Genomic DNA, 25,985 nt, shown 5'->3' with positions numbered 1-25,985 from the left:
TTATTACTTTTACTATTATCTTAAATAAATATTTAATATTAATATTTTATATGATAATAGTAAAAGTAATAAATATTTTAAAAACACTTATTTAATCTAATTAATTTTTAAATAGATATCATACGATGTATGGATATCACACACATTCATGATAATAATAATATTAATATGTTAAATGTTTATTATGTTTACCGCATTCTTCAATCGAACACATGATCGCGTTCGATAGCGCCAGTAGTACCTTAACCTACCGCAACCTACCATGACAAAAAACTGCTTGCAGTCGCCGAATAATTATCGTCGCATTGTCGCGTCGTCGCGTCGTGTAGTAACGTGTCCGCGCGTGTTTCTTTCATCGAGTGATTTTTAATCGCCAACAGTTATTATTCGACAGTGATTAATAGTGATTAGTGATAGAGTCATTAGTAAATTTCTCGTCTCATCGAGTGAGTAAATAAATGTGATTACGTTAAAGTTTATAAAAGAATACAGTTCATGAAAGAAGAAAAACTTTCAGTTAATAATTTAGTGTGGATTTCTTGTCTTTTGCAACGTGATATCTACGTTAAATTTGAGAACGTACGATCTATCGGAAAATTCATTTCTCCTTCAAGCAATTACAGCAATACATCAAAAGTCATCGAACAAGGTAATAATAACTATTTTTTGACGTTATGTGAAAACAGATCTCGGGAAGTCAGAGGGACAGTGTGTCAAAGGAAATTCGTGAAAAGAGAGGGGTTTTTAGTGGGTAGGGAGTACCGAGTTGGTACTCGAGTCCCACATAACTTACTGGATTGACCGGTGGGTATGCATAAAATGCATTTTCCCCTCTCTCGTAAAAAAAAAAATTACAGGTGAGTGAGCGAATGAGAGAGAGAGAGAGAGAGAGAGAGAGAGAGAGAGACAGACAGACAGACAGACAGACAGACAGACAGAGAGAGAATGTATGTGTTCGCATGTGTGTCTGTATGTGTATAGCGACCAGCTTATCGCAGCAGGCGCCCCGCGTAAGCACCCGCGTCTGACGGTGAATCGCGCCACCCTTGCCTGCCTCTTGTATTCGACCCGTCATACGTTAACTACTTCCTTTAATAATTCAAAAACTAAGCTTCGGACGAAATTTTGCCAAAGGAAAAATTGTCTTAGAATGGTGTCAGGAATACGTCATTTTATAGATGGACGGTTTTTCGGGATCGCCCTGTATATATATATATATATATATATATATATATGTAAATAATGTATGTATAATGTATATGTGTATACGTGTATTTATATATATATGTATATATATATAATTAAAAAATTTACAATTAATTATATAATTAAAACATAATTAATATACACTTAAATTATAAATTATTTAAAAAATTATGAAAGTGGAAAGGAGCCCTATCCCCGCCCTTTCCTGTGAGGCACAACCAAATAATATGCCTCTCCATACTTTGCCTAAAAAGGAAAAAAAATTAATAGGGATAATAATACGCGCAACTTCTCTGTGAAGTATATCTGCAAATTAAAGATATTATAATTTTAAGATATTAAAAAAGGAAATGCAAAACTTACCATTAACAACAACAGTCTGATAGACTGCTGAAAAGAACTAGCTTACCAATCTTGTCCATCATTATAGATCTGGAAATATTCCTCATCTTCCATCAAATTACCCTGCAACAATAGATTTTTATCCTGCGCCAGGATCTGGTCGTCGCCTTCAGTTTCATCCATATTCTGAGTATCCGAATATAAATCGATGTTGTTATTTTCAGCTCCGTATTCTGCATCCGTATTCTGAATATTGTCTATTTCGGCGTTCTCAGTTTCCTCCGTGGTCTCCTCCAGTTCACTAGAATCCTCAATTTCCTCTTGGGTATCCTTGCATCTTATTATGGTTTGTAAGTCCTCTTCAGAGTCAACATTAATTCGCCGGCGTTGATTTGGTGAAAATTTCTCATTTTCCTCATGAAGAAGAGCTTGTCATCGTTTTTTGTTGTAACGCCATTTTCTGGTTTTAAGACTTTTCAGAGCCTTCTCTAAGGCTTCATGAAATTCGACATCATTGGGGTTGGGGAATTTTGTTTGCGTTAATAGCATCTGAAAAAATCCATAAGAAACATTTTAGTTATCGTCATATATTCAATATAAACATAGATGTTTTTTTTATGAACCTTGACATGTTTGAGCAAAGCGGCTATTTTGCAATTTGCATCCCTTTGGTCCAATTCTTCCATTTAAGATAAGGTGTGGTGAAATCTCCTCATCTTCGGGAAATATGTTACGAAAATATTGCGCAGCGCAATCAACTGGATTGGCTCGTCCAAGATAAATAAAATACCTCACCTATAACAAAATTTTTGTAGTAAAAAGAATACTATAAATGTACAGGATGTCTGCAAATTAGCGACAAATATTTTATTGACAAATTTTTTGTAACATTTTAAGATGAAAATTCTAATATGAAAATGTCAAGGCTTAATAGTTTTTAAAAGAAAAAAGTTTGAAGATGACAAATGACAGAGCTAGAATTTCGCGCGTTCAAGAATGACAAAATGGTCAGTGGTAAAGATTTTCATAAACCAAATGCTTTTGATAATGGTGAAATTATATAAAAATATTCCAGAATTTCATTAAAAATCTATTTCTTTTTATTAGTAATAAATCATACGAACAATTTAAAATGTTTTTATTCAATAGTTTAATATGTATCGATATTGATATGTGTCAGCTATCATATTTAGTTGTCTTCGCGATAAGAAAACAAACAGCTAAATATGACAGCTGACACATAAATATCGGTATATTAAACTATTGAATAAAAATATCTTAAATTGTTCTTATGATTCATTACTAATAAATAGATTCTTATAATCTTTGAATATTTTACAATAATTTTACTATTATTAAAGACATTTAGTTTATGGAAGTACCTTTACCACTAGCCATTTTGCCATCCCTGAAAGCGCACAATTCTAGCCCTGTCATTTGTGATATTTAAAGCTTTCCCATTTAAAAACTATTATAACGTCGATATTTTTGTATTAGTATTTTCATTTTAAAATCTTAGAAAAGAATGTCATTAAAATATTTATCGTCAGTTTAGGGTCATTCTGTATATTAAAAAAAAAATCCTTACCAAATCATTATTTTCTTCGTCAACTTCTTCGAAGGTCAAGAAATCGTCCACGGTTCGAAACAAAATCCCCTGTGGCTTCACTGGTCTCTTCATTATAGACTCTCGCATTAATCGTTTAATGGCTTTTGTATTTTCAGTGCAAAGAAAATAAAATTATGGGATTAAAAATTAATTTATAATAATTGTTTGCTCTATTCTTTAGTAAAATTATTAATACTTACTCGGTTTTATTTTCAATAGAAATTTGTCGTTGTTCTATACGACGTAGTTGCGTCATGATCATTCTGAAATAAAATTTAATATTTTTATTCGTGTACATAGATGATTATCTTTATGTGTGTTAATGTAATCATTTTTGACACTTACTTTAGAGACCGCACTATATCATAGGATGTTGCTTCGTCTGTTATGTTCTCGCTCTTCTTCATGTTCTTGTCTAATTGGTCATGTTGTCGCTCTTCTTCATGTCCTTGTCTAATTGGTGTTAGGCGATTGCGTTGTGCAGATGGTGATGGTGATCGTGATAATATTTGTTTATGTTGTAATCGTGATAATGTTTATTTATAATGTAGTGGTGATTTTGGAGATGCTGGATGAATGTTTTGTATGAATAATTGTTTGGCTGGTAAAGGCGATGATATTTGTTTGTGTTGTATTGGTTTTGATGTTGGAAGAATATTTCGTGCAAATGATTGGATGGTTGCTGAAGATGAATGTGATGAAATAGATCTGTTTTGTAATGATGGAGATGCTGATGGAATAGGCATGTGTTTATATGTATTTGATTGTGAAGATAAGAATGATGATGATGATGATGATAGAGCATGCAAAGATGATGTTGAAGATTGTAAATGTTGATTTTGCGGTGCTATCTGTTTTTGTAGTAGTAAGTGTGATTATATCTTGTGTTATATGTTTGTATATGTATGTCTTTTACATGTTTTTGTTGCAATTTTTGTGAATGGGATGTGCGATATTTTGCAATATTCGTATTTAGCAATTCTAATGCTTTATGTGTCAACTTATTCGCTTCTCTTCCTCTCTCTCAACTTTGTTGACTCATCTAAAGAAATTTTGAGAGTATTTACATAATAAAGACAATGGTATCTTAATTCATGGTATGTAAAATGACTGCAACTACTCAAACGTCAGCAATAGGATTTTTATGCTCTTCAGTGTGCCAATAAGGCATGCGAAAATATTTATTTTGTACCTCATTGAGATCTATTATAGTGATTTCATCAGATAATATAAAGCATCGAAAGACATCTACTGATGACCGTGCAAAACCAACATCGAAAAAATCTTCTACAAAATCATCAAATCTTCTACAAAACTCTTTAACTGCCAACTGATAATAATCACGCGAAAGAATGATACTCTGAACAATACAAATCTTGGAATTCTGTAATATTACTGTATTATCTTGATCTTTCACTGATATACGAAATTTTCTTGTGTCTAAGATCTGAAACTGGTGACTGTCTAGCGGAGCATTAAAAACTACAGGACTAATCCAAGGTCTATTGGGACGCACTACTTTTTCAATTACATTTACAATGTTTTGTGTAACTTGGATCTTTTCAAATCGCCTATTTACGATTTGCTGCAAGTGTTGATGAGGCTTACGACAAGCATTGCTGAAATATGTCATATTATTTTTATACGGAAACATAGACAATTCATTTAATGAACCAAAGCGTCTCACGTCATCTACGAGATGTAAAAGACAATGAGTAATGTAGGAAAGAAATTTTGGTCCATATATATCTTCTGCTTTATTCACAAAAATATTTAATGCTGTATGTGTAAAATGAAGACGATCTTCTGATAAGGAAGAACTGACTAGAATTCGAATAGCGGAGTGTAATAGAAGAAAATGTTTGTACACAGCAGAATTTATGAGGCCGTAATAAACAACTGGAGCAGTATATAAAAGAAGTTTTCTGTAGCCTTAAATCCTCCATATTTTTTCATTAATTACGGTTTTCGCGAAAATTCCTTAGGGCAGTAATTCTTAACTTGTAAATGTATCGTCATAATTTCAAGAGATCTGACTGAGAGTTTTAAACTTGAATTATATTTTCCATCGACAAGAACGCTATTTATTTTTGGAACGACACCAAGACAAACGATGTGCATGTAATCGAAGAACGTTTGAGCTATCAACCCCCATTCCCAAAGAAAGCAAAGGAGAATCAGAATCTGTATGATGTTCTCCATCAATTTGATGTCTATATGTTTTCGTCTGTACGAGGTTTGTGCTGAATGCCACGATAAACCATTACTCCACGACGAAGGCAATTTCCCCGAATCCAACATTTCGAACATGGAAATAGACTGTCATGACCTTTATGACCTAATACAAATGCTCGCGCAGGAGAATCAGCTATAAAACACCTTAATTTAATCGGTTTTAATTGATTATGGAAAACAACTTCTCCACGATTTAATACATCCCGAATTTCATCCACAAAATATTAATAACTTCTGCGCGTTACTTGGTTTGGATGAACCTCGCCAGACACTTACAATTTTAGGTTTACTTCGAGGAAAATTTGCAATTCTAATTTGTATTGGCCATATTTGAATTTTGCCAATCTAATGTTGCACCATCTGTGCTAAAGTCTACCATTAAAATATCAAGTGGAATCAGTTCTAAAGAAGTTTGTTGAAGAATGGAAAGAATTCCTGCCGCAAATCCTAAATGAAGATACCCAAACAGCACCAAGTCGACTGTTAGTTAATTGCCCAAACACCACCAAGTCGACTGTTAGTTGACTGTCAATCGGCAGAAAAAGTCTAAAGTCGACTTCAAAGTCAGACTGAATGTCAACTTAAAGTCGATTAACAGCCGACAAATGACTCGACTATAGTCGACTGTCAGTCAGCTAATAAGTCGACTTAGAAGTCAACTTTATGGCGATTATAAGTCAATATTCAGTCAATTTAATATCATGTCCATTAACTACTAAATTTTTATTTTAATGTCATTTCTCGAAAACTTAATCGATTAAATTCCCATACGGAAAATAATTGGTATTAGATATCCACTAGATATTCTTCATAGGCTTAAAGATTTCCACGAATATATGAAAAATAGCTATTGTAGATGCTGTAGATATTCAAATGTCCGCAATTCGAGGTTTCATAAATATCTACAAAATATGTAAACCAATATCCTGTAAATATCTGTACAACATTCAGTGGATATTTATCATATAAAGATACATTTTTTATTACGTATATATTGATATTTATTTTTGGATGGATATTCATTTAATGTTCTGTATATAGATACATATATGATGGAATTAGAAAATAATTAACCGTCTGCGGTTAATTATATGGAGCTCTGAAGTTCCTTGTAAAAGGAGCTAGCCTTGCTAGAGGAGATGCGGCTATAATAGTCCGCGCTCTTTGACCGATAAGCTGTGATTCGTGGGACCTGTGCCGCGGCCTTATATTACTATCTTAGATGAATTCCACTTTCGAGATAGACGTTTTCCTTTTCGCCACCTAGCGGCGAAGCATGAAGCTCGTGGAAGTATATGATATTTCTATTGTTACATACAATACAATTAAAGAATAATGAAATTAAATCAATCAAGGCTTTGAAAATGCTTAATTTAATTGAAAATGTCTAATTTAATCGACTTTTCGTTTTGCCGAAAGGCGATTTTTAATTTTCTGAAAATGGTCGACTTTAAGTCGACTCATAGTCAATAGTTAAAGTCGACAATAAACTGTACTAGAAATAGTTGACTAAACGTCGACTTAAAAAGACGACTTCAAGCTGACTAAAAAATGTCGACTATCAGTCGACAAATAGCCATTCGTTCTGTATTCACCCCTTGCAATGTTAAATGTGGGATGCGCAGTCCGTGGAGTCTTTAAAAGCGTTCTACAATCTTTTGGTAAAGCGGAATCAAGAATGTGTTCGAACAACCTGTAAAACAGCATTTATTTGCATATGAGATATATTACTATATATGAAGACTTCAGTAAGACGTTCTTGAAAATTGTCAATAGTGTTTTGAGGTACAACATTCCCCGCATCATCAAAATCTGAAATGGATTCAACAACATCTGAAGAACTTAATACCTCATCGATGTCATTAGAAGCAAATTACACATTATCAGATGATGTAAAAATTTCATCTTTCTCAGTCTGACTACATTCCGCAGGAAATTGATCTTTGTCGACAAAGTCTGAATCGGCCCTAGCATTAGGAATATCTAAATTGTGTTGTTGTAAACATTCGTATTCATTATATGCAGTTCTTTCTAATTGATTTTTTAGATGACGACGATGGGCTGTAGATAATAAATGATAAGGTTTGCGACTACGTCTGTTCGCCAAACGCAACATATCGATAAAATTAAAAATTAAAAAATGAACGAGACGAAAAAATAATAATTCTAGGAAAAATAAATGAAGTTTGTCTGAAGTGAAAAATACTAAAACCAAAAAAAACACACATTTTTCTAGTTAACTTAAAATTCATGAATGATATATAATAAAACTCTGAAAAAATAAAGAATTAAATTAGAATAGAATAGAAAAAAAGAATTGACAATATATGCACAATGCTTGCAATTGATTCAAGAAAATAATATATCATTAAAAATCTATGGAAAATAATCACACATATACTTACACAATAAATAAGAATAAGATAAATAAAATACCTGCAACAAATTATACAAACTTGTCCGTTGTAATTACCTCGACAATTTGACCTATGGATTAAAAAGAAAATAGTGTAAGATATAATAATTTGAATGTCCTGTATACTGTGTGTCTCGTGTGTACTGTGTTAAGTCACTATGTGAAAATTTAATCGCGATGCAGACTCCGTGAAGGCGATACGTAATGTTCTTTTTGGAAATCAGGAATCAGCATGCACGATCCGGGAGATAGTTTTATGATAGAAAAAATCTCGAAGGGACGGTAACCCGGTCGCGTAGGTGCACGACGTGTGCTTGCCATATGTTAATTGTTCTAAGGGATCGGAGGACCGAAGGGATGGAAGGCTGAGTACCATGCAAGGGTTGTAAATTTCTAAAGTATTGAAAACAGATGTTGGATGCATGCATGCAGGAAATAGAAAGTTGAATTTTTAAAATATATGAAGGATATATATAATATGCGAAATATAATTTATACGTGTGCGATTATGTATGTGTGTGTATATGTGCGTATGTATGTACAACAGAGGCGGAGTAGGAGACAATTGTTCCTACAGACTTTATTCCTGATGAAATTAATCTTGATCAAAATTAATAAGAAAAATTAATAAGAATTAATTTAAACAAAAAAGCTTTTTTATCAATGAATGTCAAAAATGAAAAGATAATATTTATCAGAAACGTTAAAGCTAGTGAATGGTGAAAAAATGCTTTCAGTGTCAAAATTATAAAATAAAAAGAAAAAATTGGAGAACTCAGTAACATTATTAGGTTGAACAACTAAGTCAAATCTTAAAGAAAAAATCAATGTATCAATAAGAAAAATGCACAAAAGATTCACACATAATCAGCAAAGGAACAATTTATTTCTGAAAGAAAATGGAAAATAATTTACACAAAAATTGCCATTGTAAAATGTAGAAAAATATAGGCTGTAGAATATTAAATACAATAAAGAATAACATTTGCATAAAATAAAAAACTATATTTACACATAAATAGATGCATAAGGAAGAGTGGAACATGAATACTTACAGATAAAAAGTTAAATATTATTTTAAATTAGTTTCGCTGCGCTTGCATCGGTTAGGGCTACTGCACACAGGACGAGGCAACGCGTTACGCGTGGCGGAAGACGACGCGGTAAGCCAATACAAAAGTTGGATTGAGTTCAACTTTGACGCGCGGTGGATGTTATGTATCTGCTGATTGGCTATCGCGTCAGCTTCCGCAGCACGGAACGCGTTGCCGCGTCCTGTGTGCAGTAGCCCTTACGCGCGCTAAAATATTAGTACAAACGAATAGAACTTTAGTATAAGCAACTCAAACTTTCATTATTAATCAATTAAGAATGAAAATATTATTGCTAAATTAATTTAAAAAATTATAATAATTTCAATGAAACATTATTTAATTAATTATGTATTATTAAACATTAATTTGATTCATTTTAGGTTTTGGTACATATTCAATGCGCCGTACTGATACGGTACAGTACATATTATACGATATGTACCGTACAATACGCAGTAAAGGTACGATGATGGTATGTTGTACTATAGCACCGATACTGTTAAAGACCGACAGTCCTGGGTAAATTTTCGTGACCACCAAGTGGGTCCGGTGGGCCCGGAGATAATAGAAGATTGATGATATTACCGGCCGTTTTGATTATATTGAAGACAATTACAAGAGTTATTTAAATCATACGAGTATTTTAGGTCAATCAGTTATTGTTGTATTATCGAAAATGTATAAATCTTTTATATACCTGCTTCAAAAATGACAAATTATGTATCAAATCATTATTTTATTATCGACAATATAAAGATTTTGTTACCTACAGTAGCCCTTTGCACGTTTTTTTCTGGTCACGCTAAGTCCCATAAGACCATCGGTCTTTAATAGTATCTCGACTATAGTATTGTGACGTCCCGATCAATAATTTTCTTCTTTTTATCATATAAGTGTATTCCTTCTTTACCTTATTGAAATTTGTGCAATTCCATCTAATTACAAAAGAGCAAGATTGAAGGAAATATCATCTTTTGTTAGCATTAGCATCATAATTACATTTATCCTTAATTATATTTTAATTAATTTTAATTAATTATTTTAAATAATTATTTTAACCAAATTTATTAGAGTTATAGTATTAATTTTATAAGGATACTTATATAAAAAGAATTATAGGTTCATCAACGAATAATGCATTGTACAAAGGAGCGATATTAAAACGCCTTTAAGATTCGGCGAGCGTTTTTATCTATTATGGAATATAAATCATAATCATGGATAACGACCGTTACTGGTCGTCATTCCCTCGTTATGACATCATTTGTAAATTTTCGGTTAATTAAATATTCCACTTAAGTAATATCGAAATTAGATAATAAGAAGCAAAATTCAAAATTGTATTTACATAGCCAAATTTGGAAAAAGGAACTAAACCTGTAATAGAATTGTAATATTATTAAGAGGATTCGTTCATACACATATTTCACACGGCGACTTGGTCTCGCTAATCAGCTAAACATAACATCCGCATACCAAGCTCTGGCCGATCGATATTCCAACGGACAAAGAAGATGACGAAATTTGCATTATCTAATCCCCCACCAAATCGTACTAAGGAGGACCAGCGTTTTTTCTCCGGCTTACAGTCAAGACGTACTCTGATTTTCGCTGATTGTTCACTGCATTATTCACTGACTTGATTGTAACTACTTATACACTTCTATTCTATACAATATAAATGTATAGTTAATTGGAAAGTTCTACGAGAGATTTTACTGAGAACCACTCTTTACCGCCGAATTTTAAAATCCATTATCCATTGGAGAATTCACACTGCGGGATCTTTGAATTTCGAGCAATACTTCTGACAGATCTAGAAGGAAGGAAGAATATCAATTATTCTCCTAGTAAGTAAGGGATAATTAGAAACTAGATGAGTTAAGATTATTTTAATCCTTTTTCTATCATATTATTATTATAATTAATGTCATTAATTTAATTTCCATTGGATTATTTAACATAATTTTGTCATTATTACTTTACTTGATATAATTATTTTGTACGATTTATAATTATTACTATAATTTATAATTATTACTTCGATTTATAATTATTAATTATCCTATTATTTGATTTCATTATCATTATTTGATTATTATCATTTAATAATAAATAAAATGATTGAGTTAATAATATTTATATTAATCTTGATTATTTTAATTTTATTCGTTCTTTCGGCATTACTTTATGATCAATTGCGTTTCCTTATTTAATCTAATCATTTAGTTATATTATATTATTTTATTTTATCTTTTTATTCTGTTTATCCTCATTTAGAATTTAATTTTAAATTTGATAATAGATTATAATCTCCCTCATCCCCAGTAAACCCGGTGAATGCAGGGTGACTGAAAAATACGGGAGGCATTTGAATAAAATAATTAAGTTACCCATCTCGGTATTGTAGTTTTCTATTATTTTGTAACCGGGACGTAACAGTATCATGTACCCACAGACTTCTATAATACACTAGACTGCTAACAGATACAGGCGGACATGATGCACAGGTGTGCACGTGACGCCATATTTCGTGTGGGCATATTATATAGGATGTCCAAAATGTTATTTTATGATTGTAAGAGGATTGTACCACAGACTTATCTGACAACATCGACAATACGAACTGAACACCCAGTATAATTTGCCCACACGAAATATGGCTGCCATCCCCACCACCATTTGCACCTTGCATCACTTTTTCGAGTCATTTTATACAGATGTTAGCAGTCTAGTGTATTATAGAAGTCTGTGCATGTACCTTTTTGTATTGGTATCGTACAGTTACGCCATCTCGTAGCAGTATAATAACACTACGGTATTGGTATTTCGTATGAGAATTGCACGCTTGGTATCTGGAGAGTTTCATCCGGAAAATGGCGGACAGATATCACTCGGTGATAATGCAACGTGCGAAGTTACCGATACTGGCACTATTTTAATCGATAGACTCGTGAACGGGAAATGGTGCGAAGCGAGAATTGAAAACGTTTTCTACGCGCCAAAACTTCGAAAAAATTTGTTTTCAGTCGATGTATGCACATCAAAGGGATATGATGTGTTATTTTCGAGATAAGTCGTGGATGTTTTACGAGACGGTGAGGTTTTCGCGACCGGTGTAAAACAAGACAATGACATTTACCGAATGTTTTTCAAACCGAAAATTCCGAATGCAAAAAATGAAGTGAACGTAGCAACGACGAACCTGCGTGTGGCACGAGAGACTGGGACACATAAACAACAAAGTGCTATGTGAAATGTCACAAAAGGGATTGGTTTAGGGCGTGAAGCTAACTGAAATCGACGATTTCTTCTATGAGTCGTGTCCGTTGGGAAAGTCTCATCGTTTGCCTTTCAAAAAGAATGGACCGAAGAGAAACGCGCAGCCAGGAGAAATCATACACACAGACGTATGTGGCCCCATGTCGACTGAATCACCGGTGGTTCAAGATTCTTTGTGATTTTCAAGGACGACGCGTCTGGTTACCGGTACGTTTATTTCATAAAACACAAATCTGACGTTTTTGCTCGTTTTAAAGAGTTCGAGAAATTGATCAACAACAAGTTTGGTCGAACAATGAAAACGCTACGGACAACGGACGGAAATATTGCAATCAAGAAATGAAGCAGTATCTCGTGACTCAAGGGATCGAGTTTGTCAACACGGCACCGTACACATCCCAACAAAATGGGAAGGCAGAGCGAGACAATCGGACAATAGTCGAAAACGCTCGGACGATGATTCAGGCAAGGAATCTCCCTATCTTTCTATGGGCAGAGGCGGTCAACACGGCGGTCTACGTATTGAATCGTGTAATATCAAGCGGTACCGATAAAACACCGTTTGAAATGTGGACGGCTAAGATACCAGACGTATCACATATTTGTGTATTTGGTTCAGATACTTTTGTACACATAGATAAACAATTTCGGAAAAAATTCGACTCAAAAGCAGTCAAAATGGTCTTGGTTGGCTATCAAGGCGATTCCACGAACTACCGGTTATACAATCCTCGTACAAAGAAAGTCTTGGTGTCAAGAAACGTCATCTTCAATGAGAGGACTCTTGGGGAATATCCAAAGGAAAAGGAGGCATGGGATTGATACCCGTTACTGGTCGAGCATGGAGCCCCTGAAGAGGACGAAGAAGACGTACAAGCAACGAAGAAGCCGTACTAGACGTACGTAACGAAGCTGTATAGGTAGTATGCGACGCAGAACCAGCTGATCAGGACAGGGCTGACCAAGTACGACCTGCTCAAGGATGACAACTCCGCGATCGGAGTCTCATTCGAGCACCGATAAGGTATCGATGAGGTTGATTTTACCGAGTATAATCCACCAGATTCTTTTAGAGAAGCGATGAACAGTCCTGAAGCTGAGAAATGGGTCGAGGCAGTCAATAAAAAATTCCATGCCCACGAAAAGAATGAGATATGGACGATTGTATCGAGGAGAACAGATCGGAAGCCCATAGTTTCGAAATGGGTGTTCAAAGTCTTACGTGACACGTCGGGCGACGTTTACCGGTACAAGGCAAGACTCTGCGCTCGAGGGTTTCTACAAAAGCAAGGACTGGATTATACAGAGACCTCGTCAGTCGTGAGATACGACTCGTTACTTGTTTTTTTGGCTATAGTGGCTGAGAGAAACTTGGAGCTCGTACAATTCGACGTACGAACGGCGTTCCTTCACGGAAAAATGAAGGAAGACATTTCTTCATGGAATTACCGGAGGATCTCAAGAGAGAAGACAGTCAAGACGTTGTTTACAAACTGAACAAATCATTGTACGGTTTGAAACAAGCGCCCCGGTGTTGGGGTGAAAAGTTTCGCGAGCTTCTCAGACAATTCGATTTTTGCGAAGGCGAGGCCGATAAATGTATATTTCGTGGTCGCATTGAAAGTATGTGTACTTAGCGTTATTTGTTGATGACGGGCTCATCGCTGCCGATTCTCATCGAGCTCTCGAGTCAATTGTTAAATCTTTGCGTAATGCGTTCGAGATTACAATCGGTGACGGGCATATTTTTGTCGGTATTCAAATCGAGAGAAATCACGAAGAGAAAACACTTTTCATTCACCAAGAAGCCTATACGAGGCGAATCATTAATAAATTTAAAATGAGCGACGCAAAAGCTTCGGCTGTACCGGCAGATCCGAATGTTCGGTTAACCTCGAATGATATCGATATCGAAAAGTCGACTCAAGTCCCTTTTCGCGAAGCTGTTGGTTCTCTAATGTTCCTTGTGGTCGTAACACGACCAGACATTGCGTACGCAGTAAATTCAGTTAGTAAATACTTGTGTAATCACACACACACAGTAAGAGCCACTGGCAAGCGGTAAAGCAAATTTACCGATATTTAATTGGGACAACGAAAACCGGCATAGAGTATAGAAGCGGCGAGAGTACATCCGTACTTACCGAATTTTCAGACGCAGATTTTGCAAGCAATGCGGAGACGCGACGGTCGACTACCGATTTTGCGTTTTGTTTTGCGAATGGGATTGTGTCGTGGTCGTCGCAGTGACAAAAACTAGTCACTTTAAGTACGACGGAAGCTGAATACGTAGCGGCAGTGACTGCAACAAAAGAGGCTGTGTGGCTTAGAAAATTATTAAGCGATCTCGGGTTTTTACCTAATGGTGCAACGGTGCTGCACGTCGATAATCAGAGTACAATTCGACTGATCAAGAATCCCGAATTCCATAAACGCACTAAACATATAGACATTAAGTTTCATTATATTCGGGAAGTAGTTGAAAATGGCGATATTACTGTGCAATATGTTTCAACGGATCTGCAGTCAGCAGATATGTTCACCAAAGCAGTGCCAAAGAATAAATTAAAATTTCTTTGTGATACGTGGGGAATTACCGATATGACGCACTCAAATGCGGGAGTGTTGGGATTTGAATTTATCGCATGTCTCGAAGGTACCGGTAATTGTACTGCGCATGCGCGGTTATCTCCGCCATCTTTACTTTAATGTAAAGCAGTTAGTCTGTAAGAATTCTCGATACAAGCTATACGTGTTACCAGTGTTATCATCATTATATATTCTGTTTAAAATAAAACCACCAATTACTTTTTCCAGTATCTACGGTTTATCTCAGATTTCTTATAAACCTAACAGATTGTTATAGTCTCACAGACTATAACCCGTACATAATTAAAATATTAAACGTTAGCATAAAATATTATTGTTAAATGCGATATCGAGCATTCACCTCATAAAATCACTGTCTCAGCGAACCACCAGCGGATTCGCCAAAAACGCGGAAGTGCAACGAATTTCGACACCAAATCATCTTCGCTTGCACTTCAACTTGACCGCACCATGACCCCGTATGGCCATGTTACTAAGCGGTCCCCTCTCAAAAAACCTCCTCAAACAAGGGTTTAAATACGAATCACCGGAAGAGCACGGCGAACAGTCGTAAAGCAAGTGTAACCAGTGTTAAGTGCGAACCAATTACGTGTGAAATTACTTTGAAAGTTATAATCAAAGTCAAAGGACAAGGCGAAAAAACCCAACTATAGCGGAAATAAGAAAGACTCCTGTACGAATTGATGTATATTCTAAAGATTAAAACACAAAGTATAATTCAAACAGAAAATACATTAAGTTATTAAACACCGCCGACACCCCGGCTTCTGATCCTTCGGCGGCCTGAGAGATTCCATATCTCTCGACTGCACCCCACATCCCGTGCCGCTCCCGGCACAACAAGATGTATTGTAAAAAGAGTTCCCAAATCTCTTACGCAAGATTCCCTTTATTTATATTAGTGTTTCACTAATATATGTCATCTATTATAAAAAATAAAATGCATTTTATTTGTTTTGAAAATAATTTTAATGGAATAATGAAAATTTTGCGATTAAAATGACATTAAACTCGACGTAAATCGGATAGTTAAATATAAGCAAAATTGTTATTATCAGACTAATTAAAAATTATCCTATTTATATCGTGTTTGGCGTCATTTTAATCGCAAAAATCTCATTAATTCATTACAATTATTTTTAAATCGATAAAATAAAAAATAAAAGTTTTAATTTTTATTTTATAAGATGTTTACATTCTCGTGAATTGCGAATAAATAAAGAAAGCGAGAAAGCCAATTCAGAACTCTGATGACAGGTCTCTCGCTCACACTCGTGGTTTCATTTTCTCTGTCAGACTTCACAATTGTTAGACAACTTGGAAAGACAAGCGGACCCGAGAATCGAGAGCGAGACCTATCATCAAAAAGTTCCGAAGTTTCTCATAATCGGCTTCCTCGCTTTCTCTATCCATTCGCAATTCACGAAAATGTAAACATCTTATAAAATAAAAATTAAAACTTTTATTAAAACATTTATTTAAAACTTTTATTTTTTATTTTATCGATTTAAAAATAATTTTAATAAATTAATGAGATTTTTGCGATTAAAATAACGCCAAACACGATATAAATAGGATAATTTTTAATTAGTCTGATAATAAAAATTTTGCTTACATTTAACTATCCAATTTATGTCGAGTTTGATGTAATTTTAATCGCAAAATTCTCATTATTCCATTAAAATTATTTTCAAAACAAATAAAATGCATTTTATTTTTTATAGTAAGATGACATATATTAGTGAAATACTAATATAAAGAAAGGGAATCTCACGTAAGAAATTTCGGAACTCTTTACAATACATCACTCTCACTTGTTCTATTCGTTCTCTCTCTTCCTTTCAATGATATCGGGAATTTTTTCGTTACTTATAATAATTTACAACTTTAAATATCCATAAAATAAGAACTAAAATTTTTATATTTTATTTAATCTTTTTGTGAAAGTAATTAAAATAGATCAATGAAATTTTTGTGTTTAAAATAACATCAAGCATGACATAATTCGGATAATTTTTCCTTATTGTTAGATAAGTAAACAAATTATATCTAATCGAAAATTAGTCGAATGAGAAATGTTGGATTGTTTAATATAATTATTTTTTGGTTTTTAGCAAGAATCTCGTTAATTTTAAAATTATATTCCATAAGATAAACTATTAGGAAATATAAAAAGTTTAATTTCCATATTCAATATTATATTTATTTTTAAAAGAATTATATATATCAAATGTAGTATTCACATGTGATATCTCCTGGAAATGATTTATATTTGTCTTTTTTCTAGGACCGTTTTTTAACAAATAAAATTCAATTTACTGAATTTTATATAATTTATCTTTTCTATTTTTTATCACGAAAATAAAATATCCTGCACAATGTATATTACATAAACTTATTTCATTAATAGCATATACCCATACGGAAAATAATTAGTATTAGATATCTACTAGATATCCTTAGGTACTAAGGATATCCATGAATATACGAAAAACAGTCATTAGAGATGCTGTAGATATCCAAATATTCGCAATTCGAAGTTTCGTAGATATCTACAGGATGTGTAAACCAATATCCTGTAAATATCCGTACAACATTCAGTGGATATTTATATCCCTCTAAAAAAAACCTTGCAAAGGTAAAAAAAAATACGCCAAGTACATAAAAAATATTTCGCTTTGTATGCAACAAAACGTTTAATAAAAAAATGTCCCTAAAAATAATTTACAAAAATTTTCCCCCAAAAATTAATTTGTAGAAAGGATATAAAATTTTACAAAAATATGTGATATCCCTCTAAAAAAAACCTTTCAAAGGTTAAAAAAATACGCCAAGTACATAAAAAATATTCTACCTTATATACAACAAAATGTTTAATGAAAAAAGTCCTTAAATAATCCTATAATTTATAATAATTTTCCCTTACAAAATTATTTTTCTAAAAAACAAAACCTCAACAAATAATTATAAAAAAAATATAAAAAAATAAAATATCAAAACTAAATAGAAAATCAATAATTACTATTAGCCTAAGTACCTAAGAGCAATTTGTAAAGGACCCCGCACAAAACATGGGGAAATTCGGCCCCGGCCAAATTTGATAAAACTGTGCCATTTTGTACTTTGAGTTATGCTAATCAAAAGTTGTCACGGGCGCAACTCGATCCTATGAGTCGTTTTAGAGCTACAGTGCGGCTCAAAGTGTGGAAATGCGGCAACGCCATAACGCTAGTTGTCTTAGGGTGCAGTCCCACGTAGAAGAAAAAGCGGAACGGAAAAGCGGAACGGAAAAGTTTCTCCAAAAGACATATCTGTTCCGATTTTAAATAACCGGGTTCTCCATGTACCGGAAAAAGCGGAAATAAGTAAGATTAAAAAATTATTTTTTGTGAATTATAGTTAACAAAAATAATCAATTTTGTAAAAAAATATCTTTTTATAATAAATGGAAAATTCCAATAGAATATAATTTACGAAAAAACAAAGCTACCCGGTAAAAAATTTTTCATGTATATTCATGCAAAATTGTAATTATAATTATACAAAACTATATATAATTGTACAAAAATATGTATAATTATAAATGATAGAGTACAGGACATTATATATATTTATATATAAGTGCAATAACTGTTACATATAATTATATATAAGTGCGCATTTTGCATACTTATATATAATGTTCACAATGTTTTATGTATAATTATATATGGATTTCTGTTAGTTTAATATATAATTATATATAAGTCTTGCGTCATATATAAATATATATAAGTAACAAATATAGTTCAGATACAATCATGCATAATTGTATACGATTCTATATAAACGAGAAATTTTGATCGAAATGTATATGTATCTTTTCCTCAATGCATTCATGAACAACGGATAGGTGAAACATTTTGTTTTGTGCTTAATAACTGTGATTGGGATATACTTATATGTATACACATTGCAAAAGATCTAGATACGATGTCAATAAATAAATAATCATAAAATTATCTCACTGTTGATATAAATAAATGTAAAATAAATTTTCTTCTAATATTATGCTTTCTACACCGTTTCACACACACACACACACACACACACACACACACACACACACACACACACACACACATATACCGACTATCATTATTCGATCGCGGCGCCAATCGAGGTTAGCCGACTCTTGCCAGATGCCGACTCACGGGTCAACGTTGGCAATACCGCGACAACTGGTGTCCGACATTGACCTGACATTAAAAAAAAAATTATATTCGTATATTTATTTCGAAATTTTATTACTTTCTTAAAACTGAATTTGTTTCTTAATGATAAATTTGGTTCTTAAAATAATTTATGGAAAATTATATATTTGCGCTAGTTATGACATATGTAGATAATATATAACATTTAAATTAAATGAAGAAGTAGTCTACCACGTAAGGCAGTTGGCTCACGATCCAGAGGTCGAGTCCCACCAAGGTAAGTGTGTTTTTCAAATACGAGAAAACATTTAATCCATTACAAAAAACGCTAATTTTCAGATAGAATCATCATATAGGCTGCATCTTAAAAAACAAACGTAGTTAAAAAAAGTAATAAAATTTTGAAATAAATATACGAATATAATTTTTTTTTATGTCGGGTGAATGTCGGAAATCAATATATATATATATATATATATATATATATATATATATACACGTGATTACAAAGGATATTGTACTGTATCTAGTTAAATGTAAGACAATAAAAATGCGATGCAACATTTAGTAAATAATTTGTAACAAGCACGCAACAATAAAAAACAAAAAAAACCTATATTTGTTACTTTCATTATAAAAATATACCTTTATATAATAATATACAAATATATATATTCATATCCATTTATACATAAGCATATCTGTTTTTATCTGGACAAAATTAATATATAAGTTTGTATAACTAGATATAATCAGTTTTGTCTAATTATATATGAAAAATTTTTTACCGGGTAATTCAGAATTATTGTAAATTTTAGGTTAGAATTTTTTCCGTTTTTGCGTAAAATATATTCCATGGGGAACCCAGTCATATAAAAGCGGAATGGAATAAAGAACTTTATAATAATATAAATTTAACAAGAGAAATATATTATTTTAGTGTAATTTTATGTTTTTATATTTTGTGAAAATATAAAATTAAGCTAAACTATTTATATGAAACAATGATAAAATTACATTTTATATTGTAACAAATATTTTCAGAATAATATATTTTCACCTAATTTAATGTTAAGTGTAATAAATTGTTACAAAATTTAATATATATATCTGAAAATAAAACACACACACATATTTTATATTATAATAAAAAAATTTACCGATGACATTATTATTTTATATAAAAATAAATTTATAAATTTTATTTATGAATAAGAAAGACTAGATATGCTAGGTATGTACATATGGTACATACGAGAACGCTAGGTATGATGTCTTTTGGAGAAACGTTCTGATTGGTTACCCTCACTATACTTCTTTTCTGTTCCGCTTTTTCTTCTACGTGGGACTGCACCCTTAGGGTGCGGACCCATGCAGCGGAATAGCGGAACGCGGAACGAGAGTGGAACCAATCGCGAGCATTCCGCAGTTTTCATTACGCGAATTTCAAATCCTCCCCATCCCCATGGAGCGGAATGAGCGTAAGCAGTCCGAGCAGCACGTCCCTAAAATGACTTTTAAATATTGTTTTTATCGCTCGTTTTTATTATTATGTATATAAATATTAAATTAAATGCGTTTCTTATCGGAAATATTGACTGAAAATGTTAAAATCTATCAAATAAATTATAACGTGTTTCAACACTTTTGAAATAATAACTCGTGATTGGTTGCGCAAAGTTTACTTATGCTACATGGGGACTAGAGGCCTATGTTTCCGCGCAACAAAAATGACAGAACTGTATATATGTATACACATATATCTTGTTAAATTCATCGTGACAACGAATTACGGAACAGGAGCGCCATCTTTGCAACAAAGTTAACTACACGTGATTTTGTGCGAGCCTCGCGTATTTCGTATCAAACAGCCCATCTCTGGGCTAATCAATTGTGATTTTCGGCAGAAAGTTATCCTTTTTTTGAGTGCTATCGCGGTTACTGTGGGTTTTGGGCGCCAACCGATCCTTAGTCAGAAATTCGCTAAAGTACATCGGATACACGACCGTTAGTACGGTTCTTTCGAGAACGGCCATCTTGGGCTTTTGTTCTCCCCCTTATCCTTTGTTCTCCGCATCTTTCCTTGATATCTTCCACCCTAGTAATTCACCTCACTCATCATGACCTCCGAGGGTAGTAATCACCCATCTAAGGATACACAGATGGATTACGAGGAAGACTCACTCCTTACTCAATCTCTCAGCTCACTCATTAAAGAATCCGGACTGAACGACCAAGTAAGTCTCAAGAATTCTAATGCAAAAAACTCTGTTTCGAGCAATGACTCGCCCACAATAAATCAACGCAAACGACTCTTAGATATAGGAAAGGCGAATCTAAATGATTCTCTAACCTCTAACAAAATTCATATTAAGGAAGCTAATTCTACTCCCACGACACATTCTCCATCTATATCAGGCTCATTAATTACTATCAGCGATTCTATCCTGAAAAATAGATACTCTGATAATAACCATGGCCCGTTTGACATCCATGTTCAACGGATCAGCAACCCTTCTGCGCCTTTGCATCCCATCACGATTGGCAGACTTTTCAACAAACTTAAAATTGAAGGAATTATAGAGATTAAAAAAGCTGGTTATTCTAAAGTCTCCGTATTCTTACAAACAGGAAAATTTGCGAATTCTCTTACTGAGGATTCACGTCTAAATGAGAATGACTTAGTCGCCTTCATTCCTCCATTTCGAATTTCCAGAAAGGGCATCATCAGGAACGTCCCTTTAGAACTAACCGAAGAACAAATTATGGAAGGCATCAAGAGCCCTATCAAAATCCTCGCAATTAGAAGGCTGAACCGCAGAATCATCAATCACCCCAGACCTGCCACAGATCAGCAAACAACCAACGCTCATTCTTCCTTTGAGGATATTCTTACTCCTTCTTATTCCGTAGAAATCACATTTGAAGGCCAGAAATTACCCACATACGCTACTCTATACTATGTAAATCATCCTGCATCCTGCATCATTACACCATACGTTTCCAGAGTATCAATGTGCCACGCTTATTATAGATTCGGACACATCAAGGCATCCTGCAAAGGATCCTCAAGATGTTTTCACTGTGGTGAGAAAGGCCATGTAGCCAACAAAGACGACTGCCCTCATTGGCAAAAACCTCCTATATGTGCTAACTGCAAAGGAGATCATCGTGTCACTGACCCTAACTGCCCGGAACTCCAAATACAGAAAGACATCAGGGAATACGCCGCATACAGGAACATTTCCATCGCAGACGCCAACTATATTGTTAGAGGTAAAAGATCACCGCCCCCCTTCTCTTCCTCCTCAGATGAGTTCCCATCTCTTCCCTCTCGTTCTTCACATCCCTTTTCCTACAATAAGATTGCAGATAACTTGCCCTCCTCACGACTTTCTACTCGTACATATGCTCAAGCAGCTTCTCGCGCTTCCTCAGACAATCACTTCGCCCCTGTGCTAATTAAATCTAACTCCCTACCGATACTTACCTACAAGCATCAAAAGTTCTGTTACAATAACCTAACCTCCCAATCATCTTTCTCACGACCTGGTTCTGGAACCTCCTCATCTTCTTCCTCTGTCTCCTTCTCCTTACCGTTACACAAATCCCATAGCGGTACTAGTCATATCAAGTCAACTAACTCCAATAATAATAATAATAAGGAAAACCTCTCTCAATCTCCTCTAAATAACGCGAACTCCATCAGAACTTCTTTCGACGCCAATTTTTATAATCTCATTAAAAAGTTTTCTAAGTCTATCATGACTCCAGACATACCGGTGGAATTCATAGAAAAAGCAACCTTGATTATTGAAGGCTTTCTAAAATCACTAGACTCTACTACTCCATCTCTTCAAGTTGATGAATCCTCAATTGCTTAAGGAACTTTCTATTTTTCAATGGAATTGTCGCGGAGTCCTCAATAAGAGAGAGGTTTTGGCTGACCACTTAGACTCTTTTGACATTTTTGCATTCTCTGAAACCTGGCTCACCCCAGAACGTAAATTGTTCTTTAAAAATCACCACATTATTAGACGAGACGGTACCTCTAACCATTCTGGTGGGGTTTTATTAGCTGTCAGGAGAAATATAGCATTTCGTAAAGTTGAATCCATCCCCTCTTTTCCAGGCATTCTAGAAACAATCGGCGTTGAAGTTCTAGCCGTTCCCAAACCTCTCATCATCGTATCTGTCTATAAACATCCAGGTCATACGGACCCACTTCTTTGGGAGAACTTTTTCTCTTCTTTAAATTGTTTTTCCTCGGCTCACATTACTGTAGCGCTTATGTTCAGGCGTGTTCGTAATTCGCTCGTGGAAGGATTTGCAGAGGTTGCTGAGATTCTCGTGAATAATCGAGGCGATGTAACAGTAGTTGATTTATTCTGTACACTATATACAATTATTTTTAGATTGTTTTTGGTGGCCCTTACAAGGGCCGTTATTGTATGCGGAGTTATAGCCGCTCTCTATAAGTTATGTGTGGCCAGGCCTTAGTGACTTTTAAGGACCCTAGACAGTTGTTGTTCTCGTCTACTTGGTCCGTTTGCGTGGCCGTGCTGTGACTGGGCGTTTCCCAATCGGAGTCCGATTGAGTGCTCTGATCGATAGTGGGAACTGCGCCGACTTGAGTCCCCCTGTGGACACGGCTTAAAGGGACCGTCTGTGAGGCCTGGTCCGTTCGTGAACACGACGGCGACGGCGGCAGCGGTGAGACTACGACTGGAACGCTCCAAGGTCCAGTTGGCGAAGTGTATCTTCGTATGCGTATGTCCCAGACTTCGAGCAGGTACCTTGGTGGACGAGTAAATCTCGGTGGTTTCAGGTCTATCTTCTCCAGTTTCCAGGGCAGAAGCTGGAACGAGACCTTTTTCTCTCCTGCTGACTGGTTGGTGCAAGGTGCCCTGGGCGCCTCTTTCCACGGTGATCTGACCGGCCCTGGTGATCGGGGCGTCGAGAGTGGCCGTGGAATGTGACTCCTCCGCCGTGTAATGTTGCGAGAGCGCGAAGCTCTTCCACAATTAATTCCCGAGGAGGTATTATCTCCTCGTGCAAAAAAAGAACAAGTCTTGGCTATCGATATAGAGAGCTATGATGCTGTACTATTCTCAAGCCGCGACTCGGTGTCCTGTCGTCTCGCGCGGTCTTATATAGCGAGGCTGCCGAATTTCACTTATGCGAAATGGTTTGCCCCTGCGGCCATCTGTCGGCTCGCTGCGTACCGAATCGCCTTAGGGCTCGCACCGCCGTACGCGTAGCGCGTGTACGGTGTACGGTTCAGTAGGCGCTGATTGTGTGGTGGATCGTAGCCGCCACAGGACCCCCCTGGTTGTGGTAAGGCCCATCCTACGTTGGCGCGAACCGGACTGGTTGGCGTACTGCTCGTCCTGACTTTGTTGTCTTGGTGGTGGCTTCGGTGCTTGGTTTAGCCTGTTTGGTGGCTTCCGCTTTGTCTGGGGCTTCTTCGTCCATTATGTACGCCGGTTTTAGTCTGTCTATTGCGATGTTGACTGTCTTTCCTCTCACTCGCAGTTTGTATGTTTTGTTACCCCTGTTTAGTACTTCATAGGGTCCCTCGTAAGGTAGGTGGAGAGCTCCTGCTGGTGCGTCATGCCGTACGAATACGTGTGAAGCTGTCTCCATGTCCTTGAAGGTGAATGTAGCCTTTTGTCCGTGGTGTTTGATTTTTGGTCGGAGATGTGCCATTGTCTTTCGAAGTCTGGTTACCAGGGTGTCTTCGTTTTCGTAATCCCTGTTAAGTTCGCTGAGGAACTGTCCGGGTAGTCGGATCGGCTCTCCGTACACCATCTCGGCTGGAGTGGAGTTTAGGTCCTCTTTCCAGGCTGCTCTAATGCCGAGGAGGATGACAGGTAGTATCTGTGTCCATGCCTCTGTCTCGTGGCATTTGATAGATGCCTTCATTTGTCTATGGAATCTTTCTACCATCCCGTTTGCCTCGGGGTGGTACGCTGTTGTTCTAATGTGTTTTGTGCCCGTTAGTTTTGTTAGGTTCTGGAATAGCTCGGCTTCGAATTGCCGGCCTTGATCCGTAGTTATTCGAGCTGGTGTGCCGAATCGTGCTATCCAGTCCGTAAAGATGTGTTTGGCAATTGTCTCTGCAGTGATGTTGGGTATTGGTATTGCTTCTGTCCACCGAGTAAATCTATCTACTATGGTGAGGCAGTATCTATACCCCTCTGATATCGGTAATGGTCCGACTATATCTGTGTGTATGTGTTGAAATCTTTGCGTTGGCTGTTCAAATGTTCCGGGCTGGGTATGGTTATGCCTTGTTATTTTTGCTTTTTGCATTGTATACACGTTCTTGCCCATTTAGTGCAGTCTTGTTGTATTCCTGGCCAGATGTATCGTTCTTTGACGAGTTTCGTTGACGCTTTAATGCCTGGGTGAGCTAACCCGTGTAGGTATAAGAAAACCTGCTTTCTTAGACTCTTGGGTACGTAAGGTCGAACTACTGGCGTGCTTGTGTCGCACCAAGCTGTTTTCGTGGATCCTGGTATAGGGATGTGTGTTAGTTTTATTTTGTTTTCGCTTTTCAGCAATTCTTGCAATTCTGTATCGTTTTGCTGTTCGTGAGCCAGTGTATCGAGTTCTACAGCCGTCTGTATTGCTTCGACTCGTGATAGTGCGTCAGCTACCGTGTTGTCTTTTCCTTCGATGTGCTGGATGTCTGTTGAAAACTGCCCTATGTATTCCAGATGTCGTGCTTGTCTTGGTGAACTTTGGAGTGGGTCTTTTTTGAAGGCGTGTATTAACGGTTTGTGATCTGTATATATAGTGAACAGCCTTCCTTCCAACATGTGTCTATAATGTTTGATAGTGACGTATATGGCTAGAAGTTCTCTATCGTATGGGCTGTATTTTGTTTGGGCTGTATTGAGCTTCTTGCTTAGAAATGCTAGTGGCTGCCATCCATCTGTGGTTTTCTGTTGGATTACAGCTCCGATTGCTGTAGCTGAAGCGTCAGTTGTTAC

At 35.5% G+C, this 25,985-nt stretch overlaps 1 protein-coding gene and 1 pseudogene across 2 annotated transcripts in view; both read right to left on the bottom strand.

Annotated features, from left to right (window-relative positions):
- Nucleotides 1-1,287: 1,287 nt before the first annotated feature.
- On the bottom strand, nt 1,288-5,892 carry LOC145971684 (uncharacterized). The gene is made up of 5 exons (XM_083099610.1): nt 3,503-5,892; nt 3,358-3,420; nt 3,137-3,258; nt 2,172-2,343; nt 1,288-2,097 (listed from the first exon to the last, which is right to left on the bottom strand). The coding sequence occupies exons 3-5, from the start codon at nt 3,242-3,244 to the stop codon at nt 2,060-2,062; spliced, it is 318 nt and encodes a 105-aa protein (XP_082955736.1). The 5' UTR covers nt 3,245-3,258; nt 3,358-3,420; nt 3,503-5,892; the 3' UTR covers nt 1,288-2,059.
- Nucleotides 5,893-10,016: 4,124 nt separating this feature from the next.
- The window catches only part of LOC145971872 (uncharacterized), a 45,492-nt pseudogene continuing 29,523 nt past the window's right edge, over nt 10,017-25,985 (bottom strand). The window contains exon 6 of the transcript XR_014438992.1: nt 10,017-10,718. The product of XR_014438992.1 is annotated as an uncharacterized LOC145971872 (transcript). The remainder of the gene's footprint in view (nt 10,719-25,985) is intronic.

Source organism: Camponotus vicinus, unplaced genomic scaffold, assembly GCF_025532165.1.
Source record: "Camponotus vicinus isolate PSW18456_S1 unplaced genomic scaffold, iyCamVici1.0 SCAF_5, whole genome shotgun sequence".
Classification (NCBI taxonomy): Eukaryota; Metazoa; Arthropoda; class Insecta; order Hymenoptera; family Formicidae; genus Camponotus; species Camponotus vicinus.
This window is presented reverse-complemented; position numbering and strand designations above follow the sequence as displayed.